This window comes from Delphinus delphis, chromosome 1, assembly GCF_949987515.2.
Source record: "Delphinus delphis chromosome 1, mDelDel1.2, whole genome shotgun sequence".
Taxonomy (NCBI): Eukaryota; Metazoa; Chordata; class Mammalia; order Artiodactyla; family Delphinidae; genus Delphinus; species Delphinus delphis.
Genome location: NC_082683.1, coordinates 18,790,921 through 18,815,885, shown reverse-complemented (window position 1 = coordinate 18,815,885; position 24,965 = coordinate 18,790,921). Strand labels below are relative to the sequence as shown.

Genomic DNA, 24,965 nt, shown 5'->3' with positions numbered 1-24,965 from the left:
AACGAGCATTCTGGGGTGGGAGCCATGATCTAAGGACCCCCACTTTAGCCTGGCCCTTGGGTTGACTTTTCCCTCTAATAGCAATGCCCAGGAGTCCCCGTGTTCAGTGTGCCCACTTGGATACACTCCTTTCCGTAGAGATGCTGGCTGCTCTGCTGGGCAGCCCTGTGGGTGCTAGTGGACGCTGCTCTCCCTCGGGTGGATACTTGGCCCAAGCATGGACAATATTCCTGGTTCTGGACTTGTGAACTTGGGACACAGACCCTGAGGCAGTGACTAAGGAAAGCCAGAAAGCCATGTTGACTTAGAGGGTCAAGGCTGCCATGTGGGGAGGATCTTGATGAGGGCTGCTGGTCTGCAGAGAGAAGAGAGGGAACCACATAAGGAGCTAAGAGACCATGCAGCCTCGGAAACACACAGAAACACACACGTGTGTGTATGTGGAAGCAGAGTGTTCACGTGCCTGCTCCAGAGGGGCAGAGCGGCTCGCCGAAGCTGGAAGCTGTGCAGCGCTGGGGGAAAGCGTTGGCCAGTGTGCTGTGGGATTTGTCCTGCTGGCAGGTGTCAAGTCTTGGACTGGGTTTCCCAGAAGCAGTCCCTGAAACAAGGGCTGGGGAGCAGGGAGTTGATTTGGGAGGCGATTCCAGGAAGCATAAGTCAGGGAGTGGGAAAGTGAGACAGGGAAGGGAGGAGGGCCAGTGAAGGGTGCTTTCACGGTGAGTTAGTGCTTTGGGCAACTGGGGCTCAGTCATTCTGAGAAACCCTGTGAACTCCCCTCAGAACCATCCTACCCAAGGACGGGGGCCTGGAGCATTTATCCACTGACTCCCATCCCCCACTGGTTGAAGGCTGCCCCGGGGCATTAACAACCGCCACCAGCGCCCAACACACACAGCTGGTTTCCCAGCTGCACCTGCAGCCAGTGGGGCCAGTTCCCATGGTGTCGTCAACTGGCTCTAAACCACAGCTGTCTGTGAGCTCAACTAGGCCGAGGAGTTATGGGGCAGGGCGTACACAGCAGCTGCTCCAAGGCACCCCCCAGAGACTTTTAAGTAACGGAGAGCACTGTCTTCATGGTTGAGGGGTGATGGGGGATGAAGCAGGGGCAAAGAATCAAGAGAGATTCTGGAACAACCTAAAAGGTATTGTCCCAGCCCTGGGATGGAATAGGCAATGTCCCCCAGAGAGGAGGCAGCCGGGCCTGCACCAGATACCCATCGGCTGTATCTCTGCCCCAGGCAGTGCTGGTGACCGAAACGTACCTGGAGGTTAAGTGCAATGCTGACCACAAGGTGTCCGAAAATCGCCAAGAGGGCACCGATCAAGTTTTCCTGTAAGGAAAGTTCACAGGAGCAGACGTGAGCTGGGCCTAAGCCAAAGGGCCCCAGGACACATTGGAATCCAACTGTTTGTGGTCCCAAAACAAAACCAACAACATCCCTCACAAAGCCACGCCCCCCAGACACTCCAGTGGAATTTTTCTACCCGAGTTTACTCTGGCTGCCTTGCTGGTTTACAGAACACGGCCTGCGATGGGACACTACCAGAAAGCACCATCCTTTGTCCTCCAGTCACAAGGACTTGATAAGGCCTAAATCTGCTCTTCCAGTTCCCTTAATGTATTGATTTGGTATGGTCTTGCGCAGAAAAGCAATGTTCAGAGATCAGAATTTACAAGAAAAACACAGGCAGGGATACTATTTGCCATCTAATCAATGGAGTCTTCCTATTCCCAGAGGGGTCTCAATGAGGCTCCTTTAAGTGGCAAAGTTGCTTAGGGCACTTTTAATTATTTAATTTATAAAAATTTAATTTATGTCACCTTAAGAATGAGGTTCAGATTCCTTAGCACGGCATTTTTTTTAAAACTTTATACAATGATTACCAAACGTATATTCACTGTAGAATAATTAGGAAATATAAATGAAAAGAACAAAAACGCAAAAAAGATAAAAGCCATCTGTCACTCTAAAACCCCCAGAGATAGTTACTGCAAACATTTTGATTTTTGTAAAAATTTTTTTCTGTCCATGAATTTTGATGTCAATGGCAGTGTTAATTTATTTTTATAAAAATAATATTATAATTTGTTTTACAACCTGTTCCTTTACCTAAGATATTATAAATACATTCTCTTGATAGGCATATCTAATTCACCATTTTTAATAAATGTCAAAATAACTTACCATTTGGATGTGCATTTCTATCATTGCTTCTGTATTATTGGATACTTAGGCTATTTCCTTTTTTAAAAACAATGCTGTGATCGAACATCCTAGTTCATGCATTTTTGTGCATTTATGAAGATTAATCCCTTGGGATAAATTCTTAGAAGTGGGACTGCTGGGTCAAAGCGTACATGGCCCAGCACTTAAACCACACTGTGTTATGTGCTCAACACACCCTCCAGCATTATCCTGCTAAACACCAAAGGAATGCATCATTTTAACCAAATAGGAATCCTCTCTTTCCAGCATGGGCTTTCCCAACTCCTCCTTTGCTCAAGAGTCGCCTCCTGGGCTTCCCTGGCGGCGCAGTGGTTGACAGTCTGCCTGCCGATGCAGGGGACACGGGTTCGTGCCCCGGTCCGGGAAGATCCCACATGCCACGGAGCGGCTGGGCCCGTGAGCCATGGCTGCTGAGCCTGCGCGTCCAGAGCCTGTGCTCCGCAACGGGAGAGGCCCCAACAGTGAGAGGCCCACGTATTGCAAAAAAAAAAAGAGTCTCCTACCACTGGTGCCCTCCCTTGTGAAATCTGCATGTTCTTCAAGGCCTGGGCCAGGCCCAAGTGAACCAGCAGTGAACATCAAGACAAACTCAGTCCAGTAAAAATTAATTTAAAAAAAAAAAAAAAAGACAAACTCAGTCCTTCAATCCCTCTGGAAGGACAGATAATCAGCAAGCAGTAAGGGGGATAAAGTCAACCCTCTATCCCGCCTCCTGCCCCCCTCTTCCCTTCCCTCTCCCAGAGTGCTGAGGGCCCATAGAGCTGAGGGGGCCTCCCCAGAGAAGGGGCAGTCACTGTGGGATAGGGCGGGAGGAGGGCAGAGGAGGCCTGCTGATGGAAACCACCGTGGCTGTCCCCGACTTCTCCCCCTCAAGGTGCAGTGCTGCAGCATAAAGGAAAGATGCTGAGCTGGGTGCCCAGAGACCTGGGATCTGGTCCCAGCTCTGCTACCACGTCACTACATGGCCTCAGACAAGTCCCTTTCCCCTCACCAGGCTTGTGTGTCCTCTCTGGATGACCTAAGTGCTGGCCCAGACGACTGCTAAGGGCCCCTCCGGCCCTGACCCAAGCTTTTGGTCACAGCCAGACTGCTCAGAGAAACCAAGTGATGATCATGCCAGACAAGAAGCCGACCAATTCATTTCACATAAAATAGCTCATTAACTGGAGGTTATTGGCGGCATCTCCTGGGACCCAAAGGAGCTGGCTTCCACTGCTTCCCAATACGGCTCTCAGCCTGAGCTGCACTGGCTCGGTCCTTCTCCATCTCCACTGTTTCATGCTTTTTGGTTTCTTTTCAGTTAAACAGAAGCCATGTCCTTCCTGCAGGATCACAGAATCTCAGAGCTAAAAGGGTCACTGGAGGCCAATCAGGCCAGGGTTCCTAGATACGTCAATGGGGTTCCAAGGCAAAAGGCATCATGTGGTTAGATAAGTTTGCAAAACGCTGTATCCTCCATCCAGTGCACTGGCCCAGTAGAGGCTCTCAGAGGCAGTTTCTCCTTATCTAGCTCAGGTTTCCCAAACCCATTTGGCTCTAGAGCTCTTAGCTTAGAGTCCATCCACTGGCATCTGTAGTACCTCTGCGATTCTCACCAGCCTGACATTTTAATCACTTTCCTTTCCTTCTGGTAACAGCACCCCGATTGTGCTGTGGAGGACTCCTTGCCTCCCCCCTGCCTCCTCATTGGATACTCCTGTTGGGACTGTCATTCAAAGGGCTCCAGTCTCCTCTCCTAGACAAGGATGGGCCTGTGACCCACGCTTGATCCAAGCCAGGCAGGTCAGAAGCTCTCTTTCTGGGCTCCAAATCCTGGACTGAGAAACACAAGGGCGGAAAAAGGCTGGTTCACTCCTGCCCGAGGTGAGGTTTAGCCAAGTCAGACCCCTGGAGCCTTCCTGGTTCCTGACCTTCTGAAGCTGGCTTCTCCAGCTCTTCCTTCTTTTCCGGAAGCAGCCCCACAATCTTTTTTGCTTACGAGCTAGTTTCTGTTACTTGCAACCAAAGAGCCTAATAGAGTCAAGGCTTCACAGAACAGAGTTTGGGAATATGTTTATTATTATTAGTCCAACTCCTAGTAAGTATGTGTCCCCCCCTCAGTTTTATAGACAAAAACGGGGTAGCTTTTATGGACAAAAAAGGCTATGTGCATTCACTTTGTTTTTTTAAAAAAGTATATACGTTATTAAAATAATAGATTCCCTGATCTGGTTCTTTGGAAACAAAACCTTAACAAGGAACTAAGTTTTTCTTATAAGTCTAACAAACTGCACTTATGAATATAAGGAAACTGAAATTCTCTTAAATACTTCAGCTGTTCACATACAATAAAATTCTCTGACAACTTTAACTTTAAAAGACTTCTGCTTCCAGTAAGACGGAGTAGACATTCTTTTTCCTATGCTTCCTGCTACGCACAACTAAAAACCCTGGACATTATATATAAAACAAACATAAGAAGACTGAAAGGTGGACAGAACAAGGCGGACAGGCTAAGGAGCTTGAGATCTGAGGAACCACACGGTAGGGAGTTCCTTGAGCTTTCTTTCTGCCTCATGTATCCAGACTTGGAGCTGAAGAAACTGGCAACTTGGAAATAGCAACAGGTGTGACCCAAAAAAGCCCCAAGAAAAGCCTGCACTCTGGTCGGAGAATAAGGAAAGGAGCAGCCAGGCCAGGCAGAAGGCTTTTAGACAATAACTGATGTGCTCCAAACACTGCCGGAAAAAAAAAAAAAAGGCTCCACCCTGCCCCTGCCAGCATAAGCCAAGTAGGGAGCTTAGATTTCCACCCTTTGGAGGCTGTAACAAAGCAACCCAACTCCCCTGCTGGGACTATCAGAGAAAGCCAAGTGGGCAGCTGAGGCCAGCGATGAGGCAGTACCCCCCTCCACCCAGCGTCAGTAGAGACCACAGGGAGACTAGACCTCTGCCCCACCTGGCAGTCACGAAGCACCCCTTCTCCTCCCCACTGTGGTGGTATCAGAGGAGGCCTGGTGGAGAGGCAAGATTCTTCCCGCTAGACTTTCACAATTACATTGTCCTGAACTGGGGGTTATCATTTGTAGTAAACTGCAGTGACAGCTGCCAACGATTCCTCCCATCCCTGTATGCATGCGCTATGCCTCCCCTCAAGAGGTGGGGTCTTTTCCCCATCACTTGAACCTGGGTTGGCCTGTGACTTGCTTTGGTCAACAGAATGAGAGAGAAGTGAAGTTCTGGGATTTCCGAGCTCAGGCCTTACAGGTTCTGCTTTTGTTCGGAGGGGAACCCAGGCACATGTAAAAAAGCCCAGCCTGTCCCCCAAAAGAGAGAGAGGTCATGTGGAGGGCCAAAAAGATATATGAGTGGGCCCAGTCAACACCAAGAGAAGAGAGAGGCACAGCCACCTCAGCCCACTCCAGCTGATTTAACCCATCCCAGCTGAGGTTCCAGACATGAGTGAGGACCTCTTGGATTCTCCAGCTCCAGCCCCAGCCAAGCAAAGATGCAAAGGCCACCACTGCTGAGCTCTGCTCGAATTCTTTCTTTTTAAAAAAAATTTTACTGTGGCATAAACACTTAACATAAGATATACCCTCTTAATAAATTTTTAGTGTGCAATACAGTATTTTTAACTGCTGGACAATGTTGTACAGCAGATCTTAGAACTTATTCCTCTGACATAACTGTGACTTTACGCCCAATGATTAGCAACTCCTTACTGTCACCCTCCCTGCCAGCCCCTGGCAACTGCCATCCTACTCTCTGATTCTATGAGTTTGACTATTTAAGATACCCCATGTAAGTGGAACCATGCAGTATCTGTCCTTCCGTGACTGGAATACTGCCTTAGTCAATTTGGGATGCTATAGGGATGCTAACAACAGACTTTCATTTCTCACAGTTCTGGGGGCTGAGAAGTCTAAGATTAAGGCGCTGGCTGATTCTTTTCCTGGTGAGAGACTCTTCCTGGTCTGCAGATGGACACCTTCGTGCTGTGTCCTTACATGGTACAGAAAGAGAGCTCTGTCTCTCTCTTATAATGGCACTAATCCCATTTATGAGGTCCACCGTCACAACCTAATTACCCCTCGAAGTCCGCATCTCCAAATACCATCACATTGGGGATTATGACTTCAATACATGAATTTGGGGTGGGGGGGGAGGCGAGGCACATTCAGTCTAGCACTTATTTCACTTAGCGTAATGTCCTCAAGGTTCACCCATGTGGTGGCATGTTCCAGGATTTCCTTCTTTTTTAAGGCTGGGTAATACTCCATTGTAGGCTGGGTAATACTCCATTGTAGTATATACCACATTTTCTTTCTTCATTTATCAATGGACATCTAGGTTGTTTCCACACCTTGACCACTGTTGATCGTGCTGCAATTAACAACAGAGTACCACTATCTCTTCGAGATCTTGATTTCAATTCTTTTAGATCCTGTCCAGACTCCTGACTCATAGAATTGTGAGCAGTAAAATGGTTGTTGTTTTTAGCTACTTAGGTTTTCAGGTGGTTTGTTACCCAGCAATAGCTAGTGCTTTCTCAGTGGACCAACGTTGCTTAATGATCCAGCAATTTTTGGCTGGGACTCAAGATGTGACTCTATTCCAGACATTTACTAGTGGGCGGCTTTGATCGTCCATCTGATCTGAGTACGGATCACTCTACTGCTTGGTCATCTCCCCCCTTTTTTGCTCAGTTAAGGTATTTTAATGTCTTCCCATCTTAATGCCTGGTTCTAAATGCTCTTTAAGGCCATTCTATGAACTCAGAATATCTTTCTTTAATGTGTCACTACCTTTTTCATTGAGACAAATTCAAAAATCATAAAAGTCAGCATTTTGACGTTTTTAAAGTGTTCCATTCAGTGTTTTTTTTTAGTATCTTCACAATGTTATAAGTGATGCCATTGAAAATGGTGGAATAGAGAAGAACTCCAGGGATCCATCCCTCCAGTAAAACAATGAATGAACTGGCAAACACTGTCTGAATCAACTTTTCTAGAACTCTGGAGTCTAATTAAAAACTTATAATAAGAAGAGGAAGCCTTGGTGAAGAAAGAAGCAGTTGCCTTATGGTCAGAAAGCAATGTGGCATTTTAAATTGCTTGCCAACCATCCCTTACACTCCAGACCTATGGCAGTCATGAGGGCAGAGGGAGCAATAAGGACCTTATTTTTAAAAAATAATTGTGGTTGTGGGGCTTCCCTGGTGGCGCAGTGGTTGAGAGTCCGCCTGCTGATGCAGGGGACACGGGTTCGTACCCCGGTCCGGGAGGATCCCACATGCCGTGGAGCGGCTTGGCCCGTGAGCCATGGCCGCTGAGCCTGCGTGTCCGGAGCCTGTGCTCCGCAACGGGAGAGGCCACAACAGTGAGAGGCCCACGTACCGCAAAAAAAAAAAAAAAAAGAATAGGTACCTGTATATGTATAACTGATTCACTTTGCTGTACACTTGAAACTAACAAAACACTGTTAATCAACTATACTCCAATATAAAATTAAAATTAAAAAAAAAATTGAGGTTGTGGATTCCAACCTGTCTGGCAGCTCCCTGAAGGAACAGCACAAGGGCTTGCCTTTATTTTGCCTGACTTGGAGCAGTACCAGGGCTGGGGGGCGGGGGCAGCTTCCGGGATGCTTTTGCTGAAAGAATTTAAAGTCATAAGTGTTGGCTGCAGCATCCTGAGGCGAGGGACAGCACTGGGATGCACAGTACACAGAAGGAAAAGCCTGAGCAGGAAGAGCTGGGAAAGAAGATACGGGGGTGCGGGGTGGAGAGAGAGAGGGCTTTTAAAAGCTCCGGTGTATCCTGGGGAATCAAGACTATTCATATACCCAGGGCTGGATGCGTGCTCCAAAAACACTTGAGAAGATGCTAAGCCTTCACCTCAGGTGGCCTTCAGGCTGGGCAGAGCAGCAAGTAAAAGTGAAGGCAGAGCTGTAAATAGACTGGTAAACGATGGAGTAGTGCCCCAGCACAGAGCCAGTCTGCAAAGACTGGGAGAGGTTTTTTTCTTTTTTCTTTTTTCCTCTTTTTGGCTCTAGGTATTTAACAAAACTATCAAAACAAAACTGACCACCGAGCTAACAGACACAGACTTGGATAGGCCACACACAACAGAAAACACAGACTTTACAAAAAGAGTTGAGAAAAACCACTAAACAAGCAAACAATAAGAAACCACAACAAGCAGCAACAACAAACAGGAGGCCGGGTGTGGATCTGATTTCCGGAGCTGCCACATAACCTTGAAAACGTCCAGATTTCATCAAGTTGTGCCGTACCGATATCTAAATGCAGAACACTTCTGTCATTCCTCAAAGGAGCCCCAAACCCACTAGCATTCATTCCCTGCTTCCCCTCCCCTCACTTCCTGGCAACCACTAGTCTACTCGCCGTCTCTATAGATTTGCCTATTCTGGACATTTCATATAAATGGAACTCTACAATATAGGGTCTTTTGTGACTGGCTTCTTTCACTTAGCATAATGTTCTTAAGGTTCACATGAACCTTAAGAACTGGTTCACATGAACCAGTACTTCATTCTTTATTACGGCCAAATAATATTCCATTATATGGATATACCATTTTTTGTTTATCTGTTCATCAGTTACATGTAAATTATTTCCACTTTTTGTCTATCATGAATGTTGCTATGAACATTTGTGTACATCTTTTTGCATGAACATATGTTTTCAGTTCTCCTGGGTATATTCCACTAGGAGTGGGATTTCTCAGTCATATAGTAACTCTGTGTTTAACTTTTTGAGGAACTGCCGAACTGTTTTCTATGGCGGCTACAGCAAATTACATTCCCACCAATCAAGGGTTCTCATTTCTCCACATTATTGCCAACACTTGTTATTTTCCTTAAAAAAAAAAAAATTACGATAGCCATTCTAAAGAGTGTGAAGTGGTATCTAATTGTGGTTTTGATTTGCATTTCCCTAATGACTAATGATGTTGAGCATCTTTTTAGGTATATATTGGCCATTTGTTTATCTTCTTTGGAGAACTGTTTATTCAAATCCTTGGCCTATTTAAAAAAATTCACATATAATAGAGTTGACTATTAATCATCTTAAAGTATACAATTCAGTGGCATTTAGTACATTTTCAATGTTGTGCAACGCTTTGCTTATTTTTGTGTTTTTTTTGCGGTACGCGGGCCTCTCACCGCTGTGGCCTCTCCCATTGCGGAACACAGGTTCTGGATGCGCAGGCTCAGCGGCCATGGCTCACGGGCCCAGCCGCTCCGCAGCATGTGGGATCTTTCCGGACCAGGGCACGAACCCATGTCCCCTGCATCAGCAGGCGGACTCTCAACCACTGCGCCACCAGGGAAGCCCACTTTGCTTATTTTTAAATTGAGTTGTCTTTTTATTATTGAGTTGTAAGATTTCTTTATATGTCTGGATACTAAACCCTTGTCAGATATACGATTTGCAAATATTTTCTCCTATTTTGAGGGTTATAGTTTACTTTCTTGACAGTGTGCTTTGATGAACAAAAGTTTTAAATTTTGATTAAGTTTAATTTATCTATTTTTTTCTTTTGTTTCTTGTATGGTTTTTGGTGTCATCATTTTAAAAAATTGTTGTCTAATCCAAGGTCACAAAAATTTGTACCTATGTTTCTTTCCAAGAGTTTTATAGTTTTAGCTCTTAGATTTAGGTCTTTGAATTAATTTTTTAATTTTGAATTAATTTTTTTTACATGGTATGAGGAAGGAGTCCAACTTCATCCTTTTACATGTAGATATCCAGTTGTCCCAGCATCATTTGTTGAAAAGACTGTATATTCTTTCCCTATTGAGTGGTCTTAGCACCCTTGTCAATAATCAATTGACCACAGATGTGTGGGTTTATTTCTGGTCCCTGTATTGTCGTCCACTGATTTGTATGTCTGTCCTTATGCCAGTACCACATTGTTTTGATTACTGTAGTTTTGTAATAATTTTTGAAATCAAGAAGCATGAGTCCTCCAACTTTGTTCTTCTTTTCCCAAGATTGTTTTGGCTAGTTGGAGTCCTTGGCATTTCCACAGAATTTTAGGATCAGTTTGTCTCTAATTTCCCTTGTGATTTCTTCATTGACCATGGGTTAATTTTCACATATTTGTGAATTTCCCTCTTTGCTGCTGTGAATTTCCTTCTGTTATTAATTTCTCATTTCATCCCGCCACAAGAGAGGCCACAAGAGAAGCTGGGGCTACTCTTCATTGCAGTGCATGGGGTTCTCATTGCAGTGGCTTCTCTTGTTGCGGAGCATGGGCTCTAGGCGTGCAGGCTTCAGTAGTTGCAGCACGCGGGCTCAGTAGTTGCAGCACGCGGGCTCAGTAGTTGCGGCACACGGGTCCTAGAGGGCATGTGCTTCAGTAGTGGCAGCATATGGGCTCAGCAGTTGAGGTGCGTGGGCTCAGTAGTGTGGCTTGCGGGCTCCAGAGCACAGGCTCAATAGTTGTGATGCATGGGCTTGGTTGCTCTGCTGCATGTGGGATCTTCCTGGACCAGGGGTCGAACCCGCGTCCCCTGCGTTGGTAGGCGGATTCTTAACCACTGCGGCACCAGGGAAGTCCCAGCCTGAGTTCTTTTACATGGCTGGCCAGCTCTTCTACTAGAGAGAGCTCAGCCTTTGGAAACTGACAGACTGGGTTTGTTGTAAATATTAGAAATAAACATGACAGCAATAATGACAAACAACAGTACTTATTGAGCACTTACTACATGCCAAGTACTATTCCAATTACTTCATATATATTAACTCATTTAATCCTCATAACAACCCTATAAGGTAGGTAGTATTATTATCTAATTTTACAGTGAGGAAGCTGAGGCACAGAGGATATGAGGTAGCTGGTAAGTGGATGAAGCAGGACTGGAACCCAGGGAGTCTGACATTAGAGCCTATGCTCTTAACTAGTATGTCAAGCTATGGAATATTTAAAGCTCTAGAACAGTGCCTGACACAGGATAAGTATTCAATAATTAGTAGCTATTATCAAGGGCTGGGGAATTGGTTCTTGACTCAAAGGTTCCTAGGCTAGTGCAGAATACAGACACTTTACAGAGGAGGGAAGAATAGCATTCCAGACACTTATTCAGTGCCTAGTGTGTGCCATGCACTGACTGCCAACGTGCCATGCGCTGTCCCGGTCCTCATGCAGTATATATTAAACACCTGACTATTTTTAAGCCCACTTCAGTTAGAGCTACCTAGGAGAAGCACAGATGCCTGATGTAGTGTGTGAGAGACCCAGGATTAAGGGAAGTCAGGGAGGCATCTTTGAAGAATGGTTTCAGAGAGAGATCTGAAGACGTAGAGTGATGGGGGTGGGGTGGGAAGCCCCCACGGTGGGAATGAGCACGGTGCCTTTGCGGAATGGAAAGAAGGTGATGTGGAGGGGTAAGACCCAGGGGGAAGTGGGCTCAAAGGCACTGAGAGGTAAAAGGGGATGTGTGTGTGAGAGCTTGAGGACCAATGAGGGCTTCTATATAGCTGGGCGAGGGTCCACAGAAGACAGAAGAAACGTGAGTGCAGAGGGATAAGGCTTAGGGGTGGGCTGGTCAGATTGGGAGGGGGCTTCTCTACTTCAAAGGGTTTGGATTTGGGCTTGGAGATGATAGGGAGGCTCTGAGTGATGTCATTAGGACTGTTTCCAAAAGAGAAATCAGGGTAGCAGGATCTAGAAGGCCATATCCTTCAGATTGGGGGGCCCAGAGACTCTCTTCTACAAAGGTTTTGCTGATACTGACAGTTTTAAGGGATTCAATCACCATATCCTCATTTCCACCTGTGCCCTTTGCTAGCTTCCCATTGTTTCCCTTCCTTACTTTTCTCTGTAGCTTCCTCCCACTTTATCAAAGAAAGGCTTGTCCTTCACTCATGTGGAATCTTACTCTGGTACATTGCCCCAAATTGTAAAACCACTAAGAAACCCAGGGGAATTTTGAAATTTTGTTTCCTGGGAGATTTCTTTAGTGATAAATGCCCATTCTAGGAACTGTTTTCTCTCCCCCTCTCATACGTATTCCTGTAAGCCATGACAGATATCAGAATGGGGTAACTTGGCCCTTGTTAACATATTCTGAAATCAGAAAGTCTGATTTAACTGATGTTTGTACAATAAAAACTAGCTTTGTTAATTAGGTTATACCTACAGTTGTAAGTTTTGACAAAAATATATTCAAGCTAGGGATAAATACATGTACAAATATTTATAGTAAATATTTGCATTATATTCTAGAGTTAAAATATATGTATTACAGTACAGTAAGGGCAAAGGTGTAGTAAAATTAATCATATTTCAATTTCCCCAATCCTTTCTGGATATATGAGATTAACCCAATGTGCCTCTAAGCGAAAAAAGTGACCGGCATAATTGATCATGCTTTTTTGGTAAACTTCATGGAAACTGTAAAAGCAAAAACAAAACCTGTTCTAAATTAAGTATGTCTAGTACGTTGCTTTGAACAAAAATGAATGAGGTCCTAATCATACAGTTAGCTGATAGGTCAATAAAACTAGTTTATCACTACATGATTTTTAGCACATAACTTGGAAGGAGTTGAAAGAATTCAGTGATACTGCTGTAACAATACTTCTTCCATTCGGGGTACATGAAGAGACTCAGCACTTCTAGCCATAAAAACCAAAGCTTGCTACAGGATTGATGCTAAACCCTATCTCATTCTACCAATTAATAATATTTACCTTGAATATTGAAAATCAAGTCCAAATCTTTTCAGATACATTTTTCTAATACAAAGTTATTTTTGTTCAATAATGATGATAAAAATTTATACTGCATTAATCAATTGCTTTTATTCAATTGTATAAAAAATTCTGTATCGAATCAATATCTATGAACCTTATATCAAAGGAAATTTTAAAAAAGAAATTTGGTTACATACTCTACATTCTTTCTTGTAGAGAAGTATGATAGATGTCCGTAAAAATTTTAAGTATTGAAAGACAGATACATATAAACAAAGAAGAACAAGAGCGTTTTTGCTCACCACCCAATTCTGCAAGGATTAAGCTGTAATTTGTTGCAGTCGATAACCGACAATACACTCTGAACGGAAATTAAGACAATGACAGGATGCTCTGTGCTTGGACAAGCAGGCCCCTTAGATAGTTAGATGCACATCTCAGGAAGAATTTTAATGAACCCAGATTCTTGCATCTTCCCACACATTAAAAAAAGCACTAAATCATTAACTTGAGATATCTGTTCTCTGTGACCGGCAGTAGTCTTTTACCAAGATGTATACTTTACCGCATGTATTTCCTAGCCAAAAATCACATACGTATAAACTGGTTTCCCCCTCAACCTCTTCAGAACAGCTTCCTCAGAGCTACTGAGCGTCTGTCTCCCAGGCTATAGTCCTCAGTAAGGTCTCTGAAAAAAACTTAAGTCACAACTCTTAGGTTGTGTGTTTTTCTTTAAGCTGACACAATTTTGGGATAAAATTCTGTGGGGAAATGGAAGGGAAATAGAAATTCAAGAAGGAAAAGGAATGATGTAAACTTTCCAACTGTTAAAGAAGAGTCTTTTCAGAAGTCTGATGGTAGGGATCAATGGTCTTTATATTCTGGGGGCTTTAGTTAAGTACGTGTAAGAGTTTAAAAAAAATAATTTAAATGTGTCAGGAATTACATACTTTGTGAATATTTAAACTTGTAATCATAAGTTTTAGATGTCAATGAAAAGAAAGTGTGAGGAAATACACAGTGTTTCCTTAGAGGGGCAAGTTTGAGGACCTCAAAGGAAGCCCTTCACTACATGTGGTTCCTAAGGATTGAAAGCAAGGACCTCAACCTCATGGGAGGCAAAGAACTTGGGGCCAGGCAGGCACTCTGCCTAATAACTCAGTTTACCTACGCTAATGAGTAAATTGTTACAAAGTGTTAAGTGGCAGTGATTTTGCAGGAACTGCCTTCGGCAGGTAGGAGACAAAAAGACTCCGGTTGCTGCTCCAAAAACACTTCAAAGCTGCTTTAACACCTTAGTGGGAGACAGGGGAGAGCTGGAAACAGGCCCCAGGAATTGTGCAGAAACGGAGACCTGAGCAGGGGCTGCTCAGAGGACAGCTACAGGTTCAGGGTCGGCAGGCTGCTGAGATCTGCTTCACTAAGCTTCGGTTCCGCTCTCTTCTGCTAGTTGGGATGACGGTGCCCCTCTGTCAGAGCTGGTACATGAACTTCTTGAGATCATTTGGAAGAAACACTTAACTCAGTAAATAAGAATTAGGGTGAACCATAAAAATTGCCAATATCCAACCAGTTTTGACCTACAAAAGTGGTAGTTTCTTTTGGTTCGACCTACAACTGATGGCCACTACATTATTATTACCCAGAGATACCAAGCTGTCCTCTGATGAGACTGAATCCACAAGGCTGCTGGAGAATGTGCTGTGAAATGTGACATAAAATGGAGTCATTTAAGTCAGGGTTTTAAAATGGGGCTGGGGGGTTTCCCTGGTGGTGCAGTGGTTAGGAATCCGCCTGACAGGGCTTCCCTGGTGGCGCAGTGGTTGAGAGTCCGCCTGCCGATGCAGGCGACACGGGTTCGTGCCCCGGTCCGGGAAGATCCCACATGCCGCGGAGCGGCTGGGCCCGTGAGCCATGGCCGCTGAGCCTGCGTGTCCGGAGCTTGTGCTCCGCAACGGGAGAGGCCACAATAGTGAGAGACCCACGTACCACAAAAAAAAACAAAAACAAAAACAAGGTTAAAAGGTTACCATAATAATATTTATGGAGCATTTATATATAATATCACATGTACTATATATATAGATGTCAGGCATGGCACTAAGCCCTTTCTACGCATCACCTTTGAGCCACAAATAACCCTATGAAGTGGGTACTACTATGAGTCCTATTTTTAGCACACAAGTTGGAAGGAGTTTAGAGATGAACGAAGGAAGACTCAGAGTAGTTAAATAACCTGTCCAAGGTGAGGATGGGAGAACTTAGGTCTGACTTCCAGTTTCCTGATGAGAATCTGTGTCCCACTGTATTCTCTGGGGTGTCCTTCAAAGGTGGCAAGATAAAGAAAAAAAGATCCCCACCTTGTAAGGGCTACATTCCCACTAATGACACAGGAAGCTGAGGTTTCTTTTAAAAGGCTTTACCTCAAGCATATTAATCTCCACTCATAACGACTGGCTACAGACACAGTAACAGCGCAATACAACTTCACGCCCTTTCATCCAAGGGTTTCAAAGGGCTTCGTCAATGCTAATTATGCCCCAAACCCTTGTGATGTGGTGGTTGGTTCAATTTTATGAGCATTTAAAGTCAAGCAAGGAAGCTGCCAGCAGCCCAGGGGTTACACAATTTGAACACACACCTACCAGCCGCCCTCAAGTGCCTGGTGGAGGGCAATTCAGAGTTGAGGCGACAAGCAGCAGGGCTCCTGACGTTAAGTCCCTCCTCCAAACCTCAGCACTGGAAACTGTGAAATGGTGGTGTCCAGGTCTACTGGCAGGGAGGGAGGAGGACAGCAACGGGAAACTCCAGCTCTGGACACTCTGCTGGGAGACTTCTCGACCCAGCATGCTCTGCTTTTGGCTGAGGAACCACCCGGGGGTTTTCACCAAAGTTATTCAAAGTGTTAAGTGCTCGTAAGTACATGTGGACGGCTAACCCAGGACAGGGATTCGATCTTGGGATCAATGACTCTGTGCCTTACGAAAAGGTGCAGACTGGAACACCGGTGCTCCCACTGAGGGGCAGGTTCAAGCCATGGCTCCAACAGACCCAGCCCTCAAGGGAAGGGGGCAGCAGACCCAAAGTCACTTCCCTCTCTGCTTCAGGTAACCGATACAGATTTTGAAGACCAGCAGACCTGGGCTGGGGTCCTGCCTCTGCCACTCACTGCTGTGTGACTTCAGGGCAATCACTCTGAAGCCTCAGCTTCCCCTCTGAAAAATGAAGCTGACCGTAAACCCTCATGTAATAAATATTAAAACAATTCTAGCTGCTACCATTATTATTTTTACAATTTTTATTTGTATCATCATCATTAGCATTAGCAACAGCTCTAAGGACCCTTCTGGCTCTGATATTCTCTGATCCGAGTTACAACTCTGAAAGAAAAGAAACTGTTCGCAGAAAAGCAGCCACAGGTCGCAGAGGCAGGAAACCTTGGATACTGGTATCCAAGTGAAACCTCAGCTCAGATCTCCTGTTCCAGCGCCTGCTTTACATCTGCCAACAACAGCATCTATTTACATACCGCAGTGACAAGACTGTCATCACTTGCTATTTAAACTGAACTCTCAGTCCCTTGGGCTTAAAATGCTAACAGTTAAGTATAAACTGCATTCTGGCTTGCTCTGAGGGTTACTCATATTCAAATACAAGGGAGGCAGCAGGCTGGCTAATAGGCTCTGCTACACCCGTGACCTGGCTTCAGGCCAGCTCCCTGACGTTTACCTTCTCCAGCAGGTAAGGCATTACCTTATCTAAGACTGCTATTTCGACACTTAATAACCAGTATCAGGGAGAGAAGGGGCGTTGCAGAGTGCCCAGCACAATGTAGGCAAGAGGAAGTGGTGGATAAAACCACGGGCTTTGGCAGAGCACAGGCTTGTTTCAAATTCCAGTTTTATGACCTATTGACTGTGTGGTCTTGGGAAAGTTAATTAACGTCTCTGTGCCAGTTTCCTCATTTGTAAAATGGGGATATAATAGTACTTACCTTATGGGACTTTTGTGAGGATTAACACAGTCCCTGTTATAGTAAACACAACAAATGTTAGTTGCTATTATTATGATGATGATTACCATAGTAATTGTGAATTGGCTATAAAAGTGTGGATAAAGGGCCTATATTTTCCTGCCAGGAAGACTGACAAAGGCTTCATGAAAAAGGTGATATTTGAGCTGGAGCTGGAAGGGTGGGTAGGATTACCACAGGCAGAAAACTGGAGATGGTACAGGCAGCTTCAGTTTCCTTTTCTGTAAATTCAGGTCATCCTCATAACTACCCTATAGGATGAACTTAATGCTGATGTGCAGAGGAATTACATGACTTTCCCCAAGTTATAATGCTACAAAGTGATAGAGCTGGAACTGGAAGCCAGGTCTCCCTGATTCCAAAGGTCATGCTCTTAACACCCTGCTGAATCTCTCTTTTTGTGCCAAATTCTGTCCTAAAGGGTAGATACTTGTGGAAATGGCTTCCCCGCCACCCTTCTAGACTCCTTCAGGGAGGAGATATCTCAATTACCTACATAGCTCCCGCCCCACCCAGCATAGGCACGTATATGGCAGGTGCTCAGTTGAGAGACCTGTTTGCTACATAGAAGTGAGGCCCGACTCTTGCAGGCTGAAGCAGAGCCTCCAGTGTCAGAGACCCGCAGGGATGCCGACCCTCGGGCAGCTCAGCCTGTTGGTCTCACAGACCACCTTCCCCCAACAACCAGAATCCATTCCCTGCTGGGTAGGGTGAGGGTGGGGCTGTAACTCAGGGCAAACTGCTTGTTTCTAGCCATCCCCCATCAACGTGGACTTGGGGCCTCTCAATGTTTTCCCCAAAGGTAGGAGATGCCTCCAGGAAAACCCACCCAGCCACAAGCCCACAGTGTGGAGACACCATGTTTGCTGGAGGACCCCACCCCCAGCCACTACTGATTGGACGAATGTAGACACCTGACCCAAGCTGGGCCAATCAGATCCTCCCTCTCTTGAACGTGTGATTAAGTTCTACCACCTTTCAAGCCCCACGGCCCTTCTTGCCCCTGGGTTCCATGAGCTACCCTGTAGCCTTATAATAATTTTACCTTTCCCTTCAGCGTCTCTGAAACGGATTTTTATTCCTTGCAACCAAAATAGCCTTAAAATCAAACAGGAAAGAGACAGCTTCCCCTTAGAACCCCTTCCCCTTCCCCCAGGCAGAATTAACTACTCCTTCCTCTGCTCTGTGCACCTTCATCTGTTCCTGTTTGTAACCACGAGACATTTCTGAGTCAAGCCCCTCCTGCATGCCTAGCGCTGGGCTATGTGCTTTCTCATTGATCCATGCAGCCGAGGAGGGATGAGGGATGGAGGGAGGTGTTGCTACTACCATCCTACCCGTAAGAGAAGCTCTGAGGGTTACCTAAGCCCTACATCTAATCACTTGGATAGGAACAGGTAGGGATTTGAAGCCTAGCCTTCTTCCGTTTATTCCCCCGGTACTTCCGTCAGCCCATCACCCTTTGTTCACATGCCTATCTGCCACCTCACTTCTTAAGCTCTTTGGTAGAGTCACTATGACTTATTTACCTTTTCTGAAGATACTTCTGTAATAAGTAACTGAATAAAATTTGTGATTAAAATGGAAACTTACTAGACGCCTCATGAGGGAGAGTGTTCTGTGTCCATTTGGCATCCATTCACCACAAGGGCAATTATATCAACTATATTTTCTTATTTTCTGTATTCTTGATGCACTGGCATTTGTGAGCTCGCTTGCTGGGGAGAGACTGCCTCTTCCAGGGCTATCCAATTTTTTTTTTTTTTTGCAGTACGCGGGCCTCTCACTGCTGTGGCCTCTCCCATTGCGGAGCACAGGCTCCGGACGCGCAGGCTCAGCGGCCAGGGCTCACGGGCCCAGCCGCTCCGCGGCATGTGGGATCTTCCCGGACCGGGACACGAACCCGTGTCCTCTGCATCAGCAGGCGGACTCTCAACCACTGCGCCACCAGGGAAGCCCTATCCAATTCTTAGAGATAGCAAAGGGTCATGATCTCTGGGATGTTCACTGCAGCATTTACAGTCATCCCAGATTAGAAACAACCTAAACATCCAACAATAGGAGGTCTTTCCAGCAAATTTTGATACAGCAGCTCAACAGATTACTGCGCAATCATTCAGAAAGCATGCTTTCAATCACTACTCAATGACGTGGGGAAACAGTCCACAAATAAGGTTAAGGGAAACAACCAAGAAACAAAACTCTCTGTACAATCTGATCCCCAATCTGTAATACCAGAAAAAGACAGGAAGGAAATACACAGAAATATGAACAAAGGTTGTCTCTGAGTAATGGAGCAGGTGATTTTTAAAAAAAATCAAGGAATGAATTCCTTTTAAAATATTTCTCTACCTTCCTACTTTTATGTATTTTAATGAACATTTCTTTTGATTACACATTCTCTTGTACGCGTGGAGGGTCTGCCTGTTTCTGCCAGCGATAGGCACGCGGACCCTGGACCTATCTGTTAGCCAATGCTGCACCGTGTTACTTTCTTGTTAGAAAAATATAAAATTCCCAAACCAAAAAAATAAAAGCTCTTGCCTTGTAGGAGAAGGAAGCCTCACTCACAGGGTCAGCACTGCTCGCGGGCGGGAGCTGCTGCAGCTGCAGGGCTGCTCTGTGGGCTCCGTCCATGGTGGTCTAAGGGCACATCCCACCGGGCCTGGTTTGGCAGCTGCAGCTGCTGCTAAGCCATCTTTCCTTGCGGGGTTCGCCTCCTTCCACCAGCCATCACTTTCCCACGCGGAAGAAGTACTTCAAGGCTCTTTTGGCCAATTTACAGCCTTTTCCTCATCTTCCCTCAGAGACGTGCCAGTTTCTAGGTCTCTTCCCAGGCACACAGACAGGGATGCGTTTCCTGATTCTCGCGGTGCTCTAGAGGGTGGGGAAGAACATTAAAAATGCATGTACAAGGAAACACTGAAACATTATCATCTCAAATAAAGATATGGCTCACCTGCCTCAAAGCCTTTTCCCGGCCCTTTAAAAACCCCATCCCTCGCCTCCTTTGCTTCCTTCCTTCCATCATATCCTAATTTAAATGCTACTTTTCTATAGGCTCCCCTACATAAGAAGTAGAACACTACCTACATCTACTTCTCCAGGACTCCAAAGAAAGAAAAAAATCCCACTGCCATAAAAAAGGAACCATCTACATTCTGATGCAGGAAAGAAAGAATGAGAAGAAAAGTTATCTCCATGGAAGATGGAAGAATTGTCCTGCTTCTGAGGGTCAGCCTAGCACAGGTGATACAACATTGGACCAGGAGGGGTAAGACCTAAGTGACCAGATCATTTTGCCTCTGGAGTCTCAGTTGCCTCATCTGTAGAACAGGGGTAAAATGTGGCCTCAAGTAAAACAAGCAATGACGGTAATTCCCATTAACTTCATTGGACTGATATTTTCAGGGCATCTCAAGCTTTTCTACCAAACAGAGAAAGAGGAAGTACGTCCTTAGTGTTATAGGAAGCATGGCCAAAATACCTTCTGCAAGTGCTAAGGGTTTCTTTGACGTCTTCTTATATTTTAAAAAAAAAAAAAAAAATACAAATTTGGATTCTACTGCAAAGTCTATGTTTATTTATTTTATTTTTTTTGCGGTACGTGGGCCTCTCACTGTTGTGGCCTCTCCTGTTGCGGAGCACAGGCTCCGGACGCGCAGGCTCAGCGGCCCTGGCTCACGGGCCTAGCCGCTCTGCGGCATGTGGGATCCTCCCGGACCGGGGCACGAACCCGTGTCCCCTGCATCGGGAGGTGGACTCTCAACCACTGCCCCACCAGGGAAGCCCTATGTTTATTTTAATATAAAAATATTTTAAATTACTTTTGATCCGCCATGTGCTACCTGTTTTACCTGGGCCAAGTCATTTAACTTTTCAGCCAGTCTCCTCTGCTGTGAAATATGGATATTCGAAGCCCATGTGTTTTGAGAATTTGGTGAAATAATGCATATAAAATATGTGCACAGTGAATGGTCAATGAATGTCAGTTATTATTAGTATTAATTTTATTATTATCGGTCTAATTATTTAATTTGCCTATGAATACACCTTTCTTTCTCTCAAGCAACGAATATTTGAGGGCTTACTGCGTGCGAAACAAAGTCTCTGCTGTGCCTCAAGGTGTCAGAAAGCTGCCTCCTATCTTTCCTGTAGCTTCCAGTTCCTTCTGTTATCTAGCCCTAGGCCCAGGAATTCTGGTTCCTGGTGTGAACAGCACAGTCTTATGTTATAGGACTAACACTGAGTCCAGTATCTAGGAGACATCAGATGCAGGGCTTAGCACAGGAGCAGCACTTAGACAATGTAGCCCAGGTCTCACTTTGTCAAAGGGCCTCAAAGTTAAATGATTGCTTCTGCCTCTAGATGAGGTTATATATTCAGTATATATATACCTGAAGTACACTCATCAGACAACTTTGTAACTCACATCCCATAACCAGACCTCCCTGACTGTAAAGCCCTACGAATATTTGTTTGTAATCTTGTGAAAAGCGTAATTATTATTCACTCTACTTTTATGCCTTAAGAAGGAAGGGTGGCCCAGGGTTCCCTTGATCTCTGAGACCCTCTTAGAGGCTTTCGGCCTGGAGGTGAAGGGGCACTGGAGCACAAATTCTGGGAAGCAGTTTGCTGAATCCCCTGCTCCGTTGCTCCCTGCCGAGATCTAGCCCAAAGCCTGGCACGGTGACCTCCATACGTACCTGCTGACTGGCTATAGACAGGCCTGTGAAGCACCTGGTGCACCGTGGCTGCTTCACGGGCAAGAAGAGAACGGATTACTCAGGCCTAACCAACCACGACTCCAGAGATACAGCCCGTATAGCCAGCCCCGCCCACAGCACGTCAGAGAGACCTCAGGGATGTGCCAAGAGGCTGATGGGAATCCAGGCCCCTAACTAACCTCCTTTGCATCAGCTGGTTCCTCCAGGTGGGTTTCTGTTTTTGCCCTCCTTTGTAGCGTCTGTGGTTACTCTCATTTAATTCGCTTTGAAAAAGCAGCTTCCCTCTCTGCCTCAGGAAACCCAGGCCTCTGAGGCATCATGGCCTGCAAAGACAGAAAACTCTCCCTCAGCTGGGTAGCCGTTGGGACTAAAAGCCTTGGAGGAACTCTCTGCAAGTTGCCCTTCCTTATAAGGCACACATTCTTTGCCCAGCGACTCTCTTTTCCTTACTTCAAAGCACTTTTCCAGGACTAACATATGCCCTAGAGGCAAGGAGCCAACTCTGTGCTGCCAGCCACCCCTTAATTTTGAGGCCCCTCACAGCCACCAGTGAGCACAGGGTCGCTGACTCAAAAAAGGAAAGATAATTCACTAGGTGATGGCTTCCACTCCATCCCCCAGCCCTCATCTCAATGAATTACTTCACTGACCCACAGAATACGGTTTCCCAGCCTAGAGAAACGTAGCTCGTGGCTGCTAAGAGTCGGGTCTTGGCTCTGCCTGAAAAACTCAAACACGCCCTTTCCCAACACCTGCAAATTCAGCTTCCGGTTGCTGAGTGCCAGTTACAGGCCAAGCGCTTTCCCTTTCCTGGGCTTTGGCTCACTGAAGGGTTACACGCTAAAGTCCCCACCCAATGCGCAGGAAACAACTGCCAGAGGCCAACATGGATCAAGAAGGCCTTCTCTCATCCACCTGATAACTCCACCGTCTGCTATCGCCCAAGCCGGCGTGTATAGGTACAATTCAGGCGAAGTTACTCTAGTTCACTTCCTGATTTGGTAACGCCTGGCATCACCTTTACTAAGGCAAATCCATGCCCCTCTCCTCGATGCGAAAATGGAAAAAGCATTCTGAGGCAATGAGACCCAAAATGACAAGGAAGATATTTACGGTAGATGATCACAAGTGCATTCGCTTTTCCTGAAACGAAGGGTGAATTCAAGTCCCCCTTCCCCCTTCCCCCGCCCTTAGTCTTAATCACTACTCACCGGCGGCGTTTCCGCTAAGGCCCACCTATCAGAGGTTTCTGAGCAATGACTTAGACTCTTCGCGCAACCCGGAGGCACAGCCTCCCAGATTCCTTCCCCAACCCAGAGCTGCCCGAGTGCTGCAGTGTTTTGCTTTCAAGGCCGCGATTTGATTTGCCAGACAGCCTGCCAGTCAAAAGCTGGCAGGCATTTGGTGCAGACGAGTGGCTGCGAGGAGGGGGTGGGCGGGACAGACCTCCGGCATTGGCTCCGCCGAGAAGCTTGCTTGAAGCGTAGGGGGAGAGCCTTGAGGAGGCGGCGCCCCGCAGGAGCTTTGCGCTCGCCTGGAGAGGGTCCCCTCTAGCGGCCACAGGAAAGACGTTGGAACAAAACTCCGCTCCCTCCTCGGGCTGTGTATGGAAAGCTGCGGTGACTTGCTCACTCCACTTGCCCTACAGGTGGGCATCCTGACAGGTGTCCTGCCTCCTTATCCTCAGAGCCCCCTCCCAGGCTTTGCTTCTGCTGTTGCCCCACCCCCACGCTCTCACCAGGTATTCAAATCCTACACATTTTTCAAGGCCCGGTTCCTCCCAAAGCCGCGGGGCATAAAAGTCTCTCCTTGCCTATCCTCCCGGAACACCTGTTGGCAGCACAATATACCAACCCTCCCGGTGCGTCCCCAGCTCAGCAATACTTAAGGTCCACCAGTAAGCCCAGCACTTGAATGCTTCCGTAATGTACAAGTGTAATAATTATGATTGCCTCGAGGATATATTGTACAATACAGGGAATATAGCCAATATTTTATAACTATAAATGGAGTATAAACCTTAAAAAATTGTGAATCACTGTCCTGTACACCTGTAACATATAATATTGTACAGCAACTATATTTCAATTTAAAAATTTTTAAAAATGAGTTGTATTTAAAAAATAATTAGTACGTGCATGGAGCTTCTGCTTTTTCACTCACGTGCATTTCATTTCAGATCCTCTCAACAACCCCCTGAGCGAGACACTGGGCTCATGCCCATTATACAGGTGAAGACATGACATTTGGACAGAGACCTCGATGATGAGAAAGAGGCAGTTGTGGTTCAGACCCTGACACCAAGCGAACTCAGAGGGAACACCCGAGAGCAGGACGAGGTTGACATATTGTAGGAACTGCCCAAAGGACAGCGTGGCTGGTGCGAGATTTTTCTGGCGCGTGGGAAGGGGGAGCGGGACGGGCAAGGGACAGCTTCTATGAAGATGTTTGGATTTCATCCTAAGTTTAAAGGCGAGCCCTTGGAGTGTTCTAAGAGAGCGAATGACAAGATCACTGTGATTGCTCTTAAGTGTGTAAAGAGGGGCTCCTGGAACACTACATGGCTGCCCCCGTATGTTGCCCGTTTCAGTCTTTTTTCTTTGGCTCTTATAAACAGGGCTTCGATGAATGTTAGTTCTTTTAGGTTTATTCCTTGAAGTAGGATTTCTGGGTGATCAAAAGTCTAAGGCTTTGGGTCTATCACAAGATTTTGGGGGGTTGCCTAGATAAGCCCTGTTAAGGTTCCCCACCCATCCTGACGTAGTTAACCCGAACCCTAAAATTCTGGCAGCTTCCCAGCGGTTTTTGAAATGCCTCTGATCATTGGCCAACAACTTTTCACGCCTAAGAAACGGAAGACACCATTGGCTCGAGTTCATCCGGAAGCGGGCAGAGGTGGAAGTTAGAACGTTTAGGCCTGTGGTTGCCATAGCGACAGGGAGGTTGACAGGCCAGATTCAGCCCTGGGGGAGCCGACAAGGTAGGAAGATGTCCCTTTTGGGGGACGGATGCCAGGGTCGTGGGGAGGAGGACCCGGCGCACCGCATGGGACGCCCACTGAGACCGCCGCCTACCCGGTGCGTGCGGAATTCCGCTGCCGAGCTAGGTGGTCCCCTGAGGGCCGGAAGAAGCCACTGTTGGAGGTTCCCCTCCCTGGAGGTGTGCCCTCAGAGTCCCCACCTGAAAAGTGGTGATAATAACCAGGGCATCCCTTCCTCATAGAGCTCCGGTGAGGGGCGTGGGCATCTGACTCCCCTGCCTCAGCCCCGG

The 24,965-nt window shown here is 46.2% G+C and overlaps 2 protein-coding genes across 5 annotated transcripts in view; one reads left to right on the top strand and one right to left on the bottom strand.

Annotated features, from left to right (window-relative positions):
- Positions 1 to 23,002, bottom strand: part of NIPAL3 (NIPA like domain containing 3) — a 51,908-nt gene extending 28,906 nt beyond the window's left edge. For all 4 annotated transcript variants that reach the window (XM_060016246.1, XM_060016257.1, XM_060016276.1 and 1 more), the window contains exons 1-4: positions 22,907 to 23,002; positions 21,875 to 22,018; positions 19,513 to 19,845; positions 1,263 to 1,331 (exon numbers count right to left, since the gene is read on the bottom strand). In XM_060016246.1, coding sequence (XP_059872229.1) covers positions 1,263 to 1,331; positions 19,513 to 19,605 — 162 coding nt within the window. In that variant the 5' untranslated portion in view covers positions 19,606 to 19,845; positions 21,875 to 22,018; positions 22,907 to 23,002. The remainder of the gene's footprint in view (positions 1 to 1,262; positions 1,332 to 19,512; positions 19,846 to 21,874; positions 22,019 to 22,906) is intronic.
- Positions 23,003 to 24,600: 1,598 nt separating this feature from the next.
- The window catches only part of STPG1 (sperm tail PG-rich repeat containing 1), a 51,058-nt gene continuing 50,693 nt past the window's right edge, over positions 24,601 to 24,965 (top strand). The window contains exon 1 of the mRNA XM_059998795.1: positions 24,601 to 24,675. The gene's annotated coding sequence lies outside the window, so the exon portion shown is untranslated. The remainder of the gene's footprint in view (positions 24,676 to 24,965) is intronic.